The sequence below is a fragment of the Acinonyx jubatus genome, chromosome D1 (assembly GCF_027475565.1).
Source record: "Acinonyx jubatus isolate Ajub_Pintada_27869175 chromosome D1, VMU_Ajub_asm_v1.0, whole genome shotgun sequence".
Lineage (NCBI taxonomy): Eukaryota > Metazoa > Chordata > Mammalia > Carnivora > Felidae > Acinonyx > Acinonyx jubatus.
The window spans coordinates 38,016,699-38,029,197 of NC_069390.1; the positions used below are offsets into that span (position 1 = coordinate 38,016,699).

Below are 12,499 nucleotides of genomic sequence, written 5' to 3' on the forward strand. Positions count from 1 at the left end.
TTTAACTTGTGGTTCATGAACCAACCACAGTGAAATCCAAAGGTTAAAGCTGAGACACAAAAGTTTCCAAAATACTTTAACTATGCACTCTTTTCTCAATTTTATTTTTGTCTGCAGGCCTTTCTTGCAGATGAAGCCACTGAAAGTTCTCATAACCATTATTTTCATTTCCAACTTAAATAATAACTATTTCTGAGCTCTGATAAAATGATCATTTTTCTTTGTATATTTCCCAACTAGGGCCTTAAAAATTCTGTAAATAAACTGACAGCAAACATTTAAATTAGCCCAGTGCTTTTCGTTTTCTTTTGCACACTCTTTCCTCAAAAAAAAAAAAAAAAAAAAGAGATTAAAAGAAAGTAAACTATCACAGACTATGAAGCAGTGAACATGGAGTTACAATGCATGGTTACATTTGTACAGTGAAGAATTATGGGCCATGTGCTTCTTCACTGGGGAGTTGACCTCTAGACTCTTGAGTCCAACTAGAAGGAATCCAAGAATGCGCTTTCCAGGAGAGCTCAAGTACTCAGGGATGTCCATGTGTGAAAAACTACACAGCGAAAATTCCTTAGGAACATAAACACGACCATGGAAAAGATGAGAGATCTAGGAGGGAGTGGAAGCATTCTGTACTAGCTCAGCTTTACAGTCCTTATTTATTATTAAGGTTACAATGTATATTTTGTAGGCAAATTTTATTGCACTAATTAACTCATTAACAACCTCTAGAGAGAAGCCAGACTTCTCTGCAGGCTGGTTTGCTGAATTTTAATGACCCAGATAAAGAGAAAAATGAGCGTTCTAGGTTCAGTGAAAGCCCTGGGACTCTACAAACAGCTCTGATTTACTTAGTGTATCGTATCATAGAGAAGTGTGAATTGTGAATTAAAACAGAGAAGAATTCCTCAATACGTATACAACACAATAGGTTTGGCTAATTTAAATAAGCAATGCTTATGGCATTTATGGCATTTTAATTTAACAGAAAAAATCAGCTTTGATTTTCTTCCCCTGCCTCTTCTGAATTGGAGCAGGAGCCAGTTTATTCCAGAGTCCACACTAGCCAAGCAGGCTAGGGTTTCTAAGTGAGAAGAATAAGGTGAAGAGTGAGAAGGACTTGGATGTAGCTCAGCCTGCAAGGCATAACCATTTAATTGACAGTACTGATGTGATTTGTGATATTCTGAATGATATCTGATGTGGTACCCTGACCTCCGATGTCTGGAGTATGGACATCTTTGTTCTCCATGGACGCCAAGACTGCATTGCGAATGGAGGTGGCATAGGAGTGGAGCTTGAGCTAATCCAGCAAAATGCAGCTTGCCAGAAGCATGGCAGTAGGGTTGGCCATATTCTTATTGGCTAAATTCTTGCCTGATTGCCTTGAGGCTGTTTCAAACACTGCGTACGTATGGCCATAGTTTGCACCAGGCACGAGGCCTGCTCCCCCAACCAACCCTGTGCAGATGTTGTTGACTATGTTGCCATAAAGATTGGGCATCACCATTACATCAAATTGCTGGGGCTGAGATACCAGCTGCATGGTGGTGTTATCCACAATCATGCCTTCGAAAGTGAGCTGAGGATAGCGGGAGGCCACCTCTCTGCAACACTGTAGAAAGAGACCATCTCCCAGTTTCATGATGTTGGCCTTGTGCACAACCGTCACTCTCTTGCGTCCCATCTCCTGGGCCAATTGGAAGGCATATTCAGCAATGCGCAAAGACCTGGCCTTGGTAATGATCTTCAGGCTCTCGATCACTCCTTTCACACTCTCATGCTCCAGGTTGCTGTATTCACCCTCTGTGTTTTCCCGAACAACTAAGATGTCAACATCCTTGTGCCTTGTCTCCACTCCTGGCAGACTCTTAAAATGGATCACGTTTGGCATAGAGATCCAGCGTGGTGCGAAACATATTGTTGCGGGATTTGTGAGACGGTGGCAGGTTGTGGTCAGTTTCAATGTTGCCCTTCAAGGCCACGCAGTTTCGACGGACTGCCATGATGGCATTGTGAACGTCCTCTTCACCAGAAGTGGAGTTAACTATCACCTCCTCGAAGTCCACAGGCACACGTGCATGTCTGAACACAGTCTTAACATGCAGCATAAGTTCAGGCCCAATGCCATCCCCAGGAATCATAGTCACAGTGTGTCGCCCACCATACTTGGCTGATGAAGGAATACCGTGTTTAAAAGAGAAGCTCCTCAGTGAGGTCTCATGGCCAAATAAAATCTCCCAAGAATGGCAGAGAGGAGAAGGTCGCAACATGGCCTTCACAAAGCAACTGGCAGCTGTCAGCATCTTCAGCGCCATGATCATTAAGGAGAGGTTAACTTATGTAAAAATACACAATCTTCCTCTTGTTTTAAATTGGCTTCTCCTAGCGGAATTCTAGGTCCATAATTCTTGTGTAGGTCACAACTGTCTCTCCTGCTTGGTATTCTATTCTGACATTCTACTGCAGTGAGAGAGATGTGAAGTATCATATAGAAAGCATATTTATTCAACGTGCTAACCTCTGCATGATATACTTTAAAAAAAATAGGCTATATCAGGCCTTCTGTAATATCATACAGAAGTTTTGGGTTCACAGCAAAACTGAATGGCAGGTTCAGAGATTTCACAGAGAGCACCTACATCCCATTAAATTCCCTCCCACTATCAAAATACTGCACCAGAGTGGCACATTTGTTACAACCGATGAACCTACATTGACACAACATTTTTACCCAAAGTCCATAGTTTAAATTAAAGTTCACTCCTAGTGTAATAATTTCTGAGTTTGGACAAATGTATAAGGAGGTGTGTGTATCTACCACTATTGCATCATACTGTAGACTTTCAAAGCCCTAAAAATTCTGCTCTGCTTTGCTTACTTATCACTGCCTCCCCCTAGCCCCTGGTAACCACTGATCTTTTAAGTGTCTCCATAGTTTTGCATTACCCCAGGATGTCATATAATTGAAATCACATTGTATGTAACATTTGCAGATTGGCTCCATGGATTTAGTAATATGTATTTAAGGTTACCTCGTCTTTTCATGGACTGATATTTCATTTCTTTTTAGCACAGAATAATATTCAATTTTCTGGATGTACCAGTTTGTATATCCACCTACTGAAGGACATCTTGGTTGTTTCCAAATTTTGATAATTATGAATAAAGCTGCTATAATTTTGGTAATTATAAATATGTGCAGGTTTTGTGTGGACATAAGTTTTCAACTTACTTGAGTAAATATAAATAACAAGGACTTCTGTATCCTATTGTAAAAGTATGATTAGTTTTGCTAGAAACTGATCAACTGTCCTCCAAAGTGGTTGTACTATTTTGCATTTCCACCAGCAATTAATGAAATTCCCATCGTTCTACATCCTTGTCAGAATTTTTCGTCAGTGTTCCAGATTTTAATCATTCTAATAGGCACCTAGGGATAGTTCATTGTCTTAATTTGCATTTCCCTAATGAGATATAATGTAAAGTATCTTTTCATATGCTTATTTACCATATTCTCTGATGTGTTATTTTTCAAGGTTTTGGCCCATTTTTTTAATTGCGTTTTTGTTTTCTTATTGTAGAGTTTTAAGAGTTCTTTACATATTTGGAATGCCGGTGTTTCATCAGATGTACCTTTTGCAAAAAACTTCCCCCAGTCTGTGGCTTCTCATTCTTTTGACATTATCTTTTTTTAGAGAAGTTTTTTTAATTTTAATGTAGTATATGTTTTTAAATATTTCTTTCATGGATCCTGAATTTGGTGTTGTATATAAAAGTCATCACCATACTCAAGGTCGTCTAGATTTTCTCCTACATTATCTTTTAGGAGTTTTATAGTTTTGCATATTACACATAAAGCTATGATTCTATTTGGAGTTCATTTTAGTGATGAATTTAAGGTCTGTGTCTAGATTAATTTTTCTGCATGTATATGTCCCCTTGTTCCTGGCACTATTTGTTTAAAAAACTATCTTTGCTCTAGTATGTTGGTTTTGTTCCTTTGCCAATCATCAGTTGACTATTTCTGGGCTCTCTATTCTCTTCCATTGATTTATTCATCTGTTTTTCTGCCAATAACAGTATCTTAATTAGTGTAGCTTTATAGTAAGTCCTGAAGTTGAGGACTATAAGTTTTCCAGCTTTGCTCTTCTTCAATACTGTGTTAGCAGTATTGAAAAACTGTGTGGTTTTTTGTTTTGTTTTGTTTTGCCTCTCCATATACGCTTTGGAATTGCTTTGTTGATATCCACAAAATAACTTACTGGATTCTGATTAAATTTGTATTGCATCTACAGATCAAGTTGTGAAGAACTGATAACTTGACAATATTAAGACATCCTATCCGTGAACAGAAAACATCTCTATTTAGTTCTTCTTTGATTTTATTCATCAGAGTTTTGTAGTTTTCCTCATATAGATCTGGTACATATTTTTGATTTATACCTAAGTATTTAATTTTGGGGAATGCTAACATAAGTGATATTGTACTTTAAATTTCACTTCCTTATTACTTGCATATAGGAAAGCAACCAACTTCTGTGTATTAAACTCCTATCTTGAAATATTGCTATAATCACTTATGGGTTCTAGTTTTGTTGATTATTTCACATTGTCTACATAGATGATCTTGTTGTCTGCAAACAAAAACAATTTCTTCCTTTTTAATTTGTATACCTTTAATTTCCTTTTTTTGCCTTAGTGCATTAGCTAGAAATTCCAATATAATATTGAAAAGGAGTGGTAAGAGGAGACCTCCTTAGCTTGTACCTGATCTTTGTGGGAAAGCTTTGTGTTTCTCAAGTATGATGTTAGCTGTAGGTTGGATGTGGCTCTTCTTTATCAAGTTAATGAAATTCCCCTCTAGTCCTAATTTACTAAGAGCTTTTATCATGAATGTGTGTTGGGTTTTGTCAAATGCTTTCCTGTATCAAGTGATATGATCATGTGATTTTTCCTTTTTTATCCTGTTAAAGTGATGGATTACATTAACAGATTTTTGATTATTGAACCAGCACTGCATACCTGGAATAGATTTCAATTATGGTATATAATTCTTTTTCTACATTAATGGATTCAGTTTGCTAATATTTCGTTAAAGATTTTCGCATCTTTGCTCATGAGAGAGATTGGTCTTTCATTTTCTATTCTTGTAATGTCTTTGTCTGGTTTTGTTAGTAGGGTAATGTTGATCTTACAGAATGAGTAGGGAGTATTTTCTCTGCTTCCATCCTCTGGAATAAACTGTGTAGAACTGCTTTTCTATCTTTTTTTTACAGTTCATTTATTTATTTAGAAAGAGAGAGTACATTATTGGGTTAGGGGCAGAGAGAAGGAAAGAGAGAATCTTCACTGTCAATGCAGAGCCTGACATGGGGCTCAACCTCACAAACCCACAAGATCATGAACTGAGTTGAAATAAGGAGTCAGATGCTTAATTGACTGAGCCACCCAGGCACCTCGGTATAATTTCTTTGCAGAGTTGACCAGTGAATCCATCTGGGTCTGGTGATTTCTGTTTTAGAAGGTTATTAATTACTGATACAGGCTGACATATATACATATACATATATATATGTATATGTATATATGTATATGTATATGTAATGTATATATATACGACATATATCTATATGTATATGTAATATATAAAATATATAGGTTGATACAGGTTTATTCAGATTGTTTCTTCTTATGTGAGTTGTGACAAATTACATATTTTGAAGAATTGTTTGATTTCATCCAGGTTATCAAATTCATGGGCATAAAGTTGGACATAATATTCCTTTATTATCCTCTTTAATGTCCATCGTATCTATAGTAATGTCCCTTCTTTCATTTCTGATATTAGTAATTTGTGTCCTTTCTCTTTTTTCTTAGTTAGCTTCTCTAAAGGCTTACCAATTTTATTGATCTTTACAAAGAGGCAGCTTTTGGTTTTATTGATTTCCTTTACTGATTTTCTATTTTCAAATTCATTGATTGCTCCTTCCATTCTTAGTATTTTTTCTGCTTACTTACATTTGGTCTTCTTTTTACAGTTTCCCAAGGTTGAGCCTTACATTACAGATTATAGATCTTTCTTCATTTCCATCAAATGCATTCATTACTATACATTTCGCTCTAAGAACTTCTGTTAACACATACCGCAAGATTTTGATAAGCTGTGTTTTCTTTTTTTTTTATAAGCTGTGTTTTCATTTCCATTTTGTTCAAATATTTTTATATTTAAATTTCTTGAGATTTCTTCTTTGACCCACACGTTATTTAGAAATGTGTTGTTTAATCTCCATATGTATTTTGGGATTTTCCTGCTATCTTTCTGTTACTGATTTCTAGTTTAATTCCATTGTGGTCTCAGAGCAGACATTATTTGTTTCAATTATTTTCAATTTGTTAAGGTGTGTTTTATGGACCAGAATGTGGTCTGCCTTACTGACTGTCTCATGTGAGTTTGAGAAAAATGTGTATTCTGCTGTTATTGGGTAAAATAGTCTCCTGATGTCAATTATATCCCATTCATGATGATGTTATTTAGTTCAACTTTGTCCTTACTCATTTTCTGCCTGTTAGAGTCTGTTCCTTTTTATTGTTAACCCTTTAAGAAACTGCCAAACACTGTTCTAAAATGATTGTACTATTTTACATCTCCACCAGCAATGAAAGAGAATTATAGCTTCTTGACATCCTCACCAACACTTGATATGTATTCCTAATTTTAGCCATTCTAATGTGTTGTGGTAGTATCTCACTGTTTTTGATTTGCATCAAATCACTGTGATGGTCAGTGTCTTTAAATGCATGTTCTTATCTCAGAGTTACAAGCATTAATATCTAGGTATTGCTAGAAATCAACCATTCAACCCTGCAAAGCAAGCAACTTCTGTGCTTCCCAAAGTCATCCCAGCTATTCCATTAAATTAGAAATTAGGCATATCTTTAATTATAAACCAGCCATAATCCCATTCTTATTTAACTTTCAGGCATCAATGCCCCCCTCCATGCAAGTTTTTGGGGAGGTAGGGGTCTTATTTATGAAGACTTCCAAAAGGCTGTTAAAATCCAAGAAGATGAAGATACAGACTTAATAATGGCTACCACTAAAGAACACTCACCACGTCTAAGGTGCTGTGCTAGATATTTTACATGCATCATCAGAATTCACCAAGTAAGCATTACAGTCCCCATTTTACAGATGAAGAAACTGGCTAGCGCAGATCTTACAAATTCATACAATTATGAATTAATAAAGAATGCTAACAGGTAAGGTGAGCTTGTCCAGGAGCCATAGAGGCCTAGGCCAGTGCTTCTCAAACTTGACCACCCTAGGATCTCATTGAAATGCAGATTCTAATTCAACAGTTCTGTTGAGGGAAGATTGCAGATTCTGCATTTCTAAAGGGCTCCCTAGTGATACAGATTCTACTGGCCTCCTTACCACATATTGAGTAGCAAGGGCCTATCTTTACCCTCTCACAAGGTCCAGTCAGATAGGACCAGCATTTGGTGTGCTTGAAGGCAGCCTACTGGGAGTCAATAAACTGCTTCCTAAACATGATATAAAACAGGTGTTGAGTAGGAACCAGCTGAGTACCTGCTTATCACTTAATATGTCACATAAGAAAGTTAACAGCTGTCCACCACCAGGGCCAAAGACTAGAGCAGAGGACAATCCCAGGGGAGAATACTGGAAGAGAAATGACTCAAGCTCACCTACAAAATTGTGTTTCTACCAATGGGCCAACTTTTACATAAGGATACAGAGCAATCCTCTTCCTCACATGGGGAAAAAGATGTGAATAAAGCAGGAAGCCTGAGAATGGGATTATAAAATGGACAATGGTTGAGATTTTAATAGCCGAGCTGATCTACAAACATACATGGGCAACTGAAAAAGTTCTTAACCTCAGTGGAACAAAAATTATATGTTGTACGGGTAAAAGAATAACCAGAGTGCTATGATTTCACATATTCAAGGGATAAGAGTTCAACCAAATCTATTCTAAGAGTAATGTGAAGACAATATAAGGGTTTAAGTCAGGGACAGAGATAATATGACTTGCATTTAAAAATATATCCTTTGGAGGGTAAACAGCAAGGTGGCTAGCATGGCAGCAGGGAGACCAATTAAGAGGCTATCACTACTGTTCTCTAAAAATGATCCCCAGACCAGCAGCATCAGGGTTACCACAAACTGGTTAGAAATGTATTTTCTTAGGACTATCCTTAGACTGACTGAATCAGGAAGTCTGGAGTTGGAACCCAACAATCTGTGTTTTAATGATTCTGATATACACTGAAGTTTGAGAACCACTGGGCTATGAAACGGTCCCAATAGGAAATCATGAGCAGTTGTACTACAGTAAAGGCAGTGAGGAAGGAGAGAAATCATTTCAAAGATATTTTGGAAATAAAAACAGGACTAGACTAGTGGCCTGAGAGACACTGAATATTATTCTTAATGTCTTTAGTGGACAGGGTAAATGAGATCATTGATGAAAATGTATGACACTGGGGGAAAAAAAAAGAGTTGGGCCTGGGAACAGGACAGAAAATGAGCTCAGTTTCAGGTATGACATGTTCAGGGAGCCTGTAGGACATCCGTATAAAGATGCCCAGTGGGTAGCTTAATAAATGAGTCTACAGCTCCAGAGAAAAGATCGTGGATCATAACAGAAATTCAGGAGTCATCAACATAGGGAGAGAGTTAGTCACAGAGGAGTATATGACACAGCCTCGAGCAGAGGGTTTCAACTTTTCTTCTGCTATGACAGATGATGAATGGCAACCATAGGAGGCACACTCCTAGGAGCACACTCAGATTGAAATGAAAACCAAACATACACACTATGAACAAAAGCAACTGACCACATAAAGCAGAGTGTTCCTAAGCTGTTTTTATAGGACATACCTTCATAAGCATTTTAATAGTGAATGATTAGTAAAACTATCTGTTAATACTCTCAAATCATCATTTTTTGAGGGAAAAAGATATATGACTAACATAAAAACTATGTAAAACTATATTTTACAAATCAAATTCAGAGCTCTACTAGTAATATGAGAAAGCACACATTAATAAAAAATAACTCGTTTTATGATTAAAAAGTGTAGCACATAATATTTATATTTATTCATGATGTTAATATAAATAATCTCGCACATGTTATTTGGCTGATCATATTGCCTTTGATTTGGAATTGTAACTAGAATGCATTCTCATTTCTAGGCTATGCAGAGATAAATGCATATGCATGCTTTCTTCACCTGTTATTAAAAATGTATCCATGGGTAAAATCAAGGAAACAAACACAACTATAAATCCACAGTTGACTAATAATATCACAAAATTGCTGTAACTATCAATGACACACCAATAACCATAGTCCATAGATACTTTCAGCAAATATAAAATAGGCAATGAATTATAAGCAAGTCACTTCCAGCTAGCTGTAATCCCACCTTTCCTCACACAATCAAGCACATACTACTGACACGCAAATGAGTTTGACATCCTTATAATGGTAATTCGGAGGTGAGTCTATTTCAAAAAGTAAATCACTTGCAAGTGCTTGTAACTTAATGCTTTATGAATAAGTGAATGGTTTTGACATTATGTCATGATTGATTCTGACACTGTAATGTGTCATACCACTGAGGTCAGGAAGTACTAGGCTAGAAAGAGGACTGTAGTGAGAGCACAGAAAAATGATGGGGACAAAACTGAAGACCATCAATTTTGAACTGTTAGAGGACTAGAGGAGAAGTGATCTGGGAGGGAGGAGGAGAATAGAGCTAAAAGGATGTCACAGAAGCCAGGAGAAGCGAAACATTCAAGGAATGAGTGGCCAAAAGTATCAGTATTGTGTTGACAGAATAAGTAAAATCAGAAATGGCAGTGACAGAGTCACAGACAACCACCATTAGGCTGCACTGATTAGTGATTGAGAGCGTAAGTCCCAGAGCCCAACTGCCTGCCACATATGACCTTTGCAGCTTTTGCAATATTCATGACCTCTTTTGGAGCTTATATTCTAATGAGAGCAGACAGCAGAAAATACATGACAGATAGATACACAAGTAATCAACACATAATTGGATCTTTCAGCATCAGAAAGAAAAAAAAGCTATGGAACAAATATAAAACCTGCTGCCTTCTAGGAGCTTACCTTCCAGGCAGAGTTAAAGGAAACGTGTCTAGGTAGAATGTGAACTGGAAGTTGATGCTAAATGGGTCCTGAGTGACACAACTGGGACATGCAAGTTCAGAGGATGGACTCACCATGTCCCCGAGAGAGGGTGGTTAAGCAAAGGGCTCTGACCAAATCTTAAAGGAAGGCTAGCAGCGGATAAGTACAGAGGAAAGGAGAAAATTTGTGAGATGGGGGCAAAATTGAAAGGCCTGTAGGGTACACTGAGCCTCCCCATTTGGCTGAAATGAAAGGATTAGGTAGAAAAACGGTGGCAGACAAGTGGGTAAATTAAATTGGGGTCAGAGGGTAGAGAACCCTGAATGGAAAACTAACGAAACTTATGATACCCTGAAGGCAGAAAGATTTAAGGTTTTTGAAATAAAAATACAAGGTATTGAAAGATACCACTTTAAAAAGGAAAACATGCACTTAAAAAAGAGACTGTAAATTTTCAACACCCAAGAGCACTTTATACCAAAGCTGTACCTCACTGAAAGCAGAAATTTTAACATACGCTAAGAAAACTCTCAAAATCTACTTCATGTCGTCCTACAAAATCAACTGATAATGAACACTGTTTTATCAATAATTTTTCTGAAAAGATCAACGCACAGAGACTTAATTTTTTCCATTCTCTCTACTGCACAATTGATGCAATTTCCCTCCGGTCATTCCATCGCTAATAACCACAGAAGAGCTAACAGATGCAGCCAAACTTAATGTAATCCCAAAATGTGCTCCTCGTTTTCCAAGAGATTCCACATGATACAATAACCAAATCCACTGCAGAAGCCATTTGAAGAAGAGCTACACTTATTTTTACACTAAGAGCTTTTTGGATATAGTTTTTATTAGTAAAGGTGAAAATCCAACCCTAGCAAAAAGGGTATTGAGGTGGGGATGGGGAGCTCACATTATTCATGAGTTTTTGTTTTCTGGTTGTTTTTTTCGCTTTTGTTGTATATAAAACAGTGAAATTTATGAATGTGATGTTTAAGCAACAACCTGAGCCTTCCTTGAAAAGAAGACAGGTAAATACTCCAGATTACAGGTAAACTGAAAACAATTTATCTTTTATCTTCCCTTCTCACTAAGCGTTACAGCCACATGAACAACTCTATTAAATAATTTTCTGTTACCTAGGGCCTTGACTCTGCCACTCTAGATTCTTTCTCCCTACCTAGGAGGATTGCAGCCTTCCAAGAACTATTCACAAGTGTGATTATCATACTTTTCTTCAACTGCTCTGCACTTCAGAGGCTTTCCTTTCAACCAGGATCTGGCAAAAAAAAAAAAATCTCTTTGAGTTAATAGTGACTGGAGCCATAAATCAATGAAGTCCTCCTCTCTGTTCAATCCAATTTTTTAGTTCAAAACAGACACCGATTCCATAACTCTTGACACCAGCTGAGGCAACCATACACTGTGGGTTTTCTCAAAAAGTCCCACTTTCAATTTGCCCTAAATCATAGTTCCTGTAAAGCATACTCTACACTTGTTAAGCCAACATGGCTCAATTTTTTCAATACGGTTATCATAGTAACTACAGAATCTGGAAACTAGAGGAAACTTTCTGAAGCCAGCTAGTTTAGCCAACTGATTTATACCTGGTCAAGGTTACAAAGCAGGTGTAATTATGCAAATGTTCTCAAATGGATTCCTTTCATCCCCTGCCTGCAAATGCCCTCCCTTAACTCAAGATGGAAAATGGCCTCCACTGGGCACCATATCCAGGGCTGTGTGTGAAAAATGCAACAATGAAGTAGGTGTTATTCTCATCACATTATAAATAAGGAAAGTGATATGCCAGGAGGATTAATAACTCCTGCTAAGTGAGGGGGAGATTCAAACTCACATTTCTTCCACCTAAACTTGTCCTCCTTCCCCTATATCATGCTGGCTTTCATCTTCTGTGTTTTTTCTTAAATATTCACTTATTTTGGGGAGAGCACATATTGGGGAGGGGCAGAGAGAGGAGGACAGAGGATCTGAAGTGGGCTCTGTGCTGACAGGAGAGCAGTAAGCCAGATGTGGGGCTCGAACCCATGAACCACGAGATCATGACCTGAAGCAAAGTCGGTCGCTCAACCAACTGAGCCACCCAGATGCCCCTTCTTCTATGATTTTTTATGTCTCCATGGGCTCCCATCCTCCTCCCTTTCTCCTTCCCATCCCTTTCCACTGACAATGAAGTGTCTACCAAAAGAACAGCCCAGATCACTCTACACTGAATTCCACTGTCAACCATCACATCCTCATTTGCACAGAACTTTCAACTTGTGTTTTTTTTTTTAATTCAACTCTTA

General features: G+C 37.5%; 2 protein-coding genes across 3 annotated transcripts in view; both read right to left on the minus strand.

Moving 5' to 3' along the window:
• Positions 1 to 12,499, minus strand: part of NELL1 (neural EGFL like 1) — an 862,696-nt gene that overhangs the window by 298,966 nt on the left and 551,231 nt on the right. The gene's annotated exons all lie outside the window — the stretch shown is intronic.
• On the minus strand, positions 939 to 5,506 carry LOC106978422 (isocitrate dehydrogenase [NAD] subunit gamma, mitochondrial-like). The gene is given in 2 exon segments (XM_053203379.1): positions 939 to 1,888; positions 1,890 to 5,506. Coding segments are annotated over 2 exon segments (1,170 nt in total). The 5' UTR covers positions 2,325 to 5,506; the 3' UTR covers positions 939 to 1,153.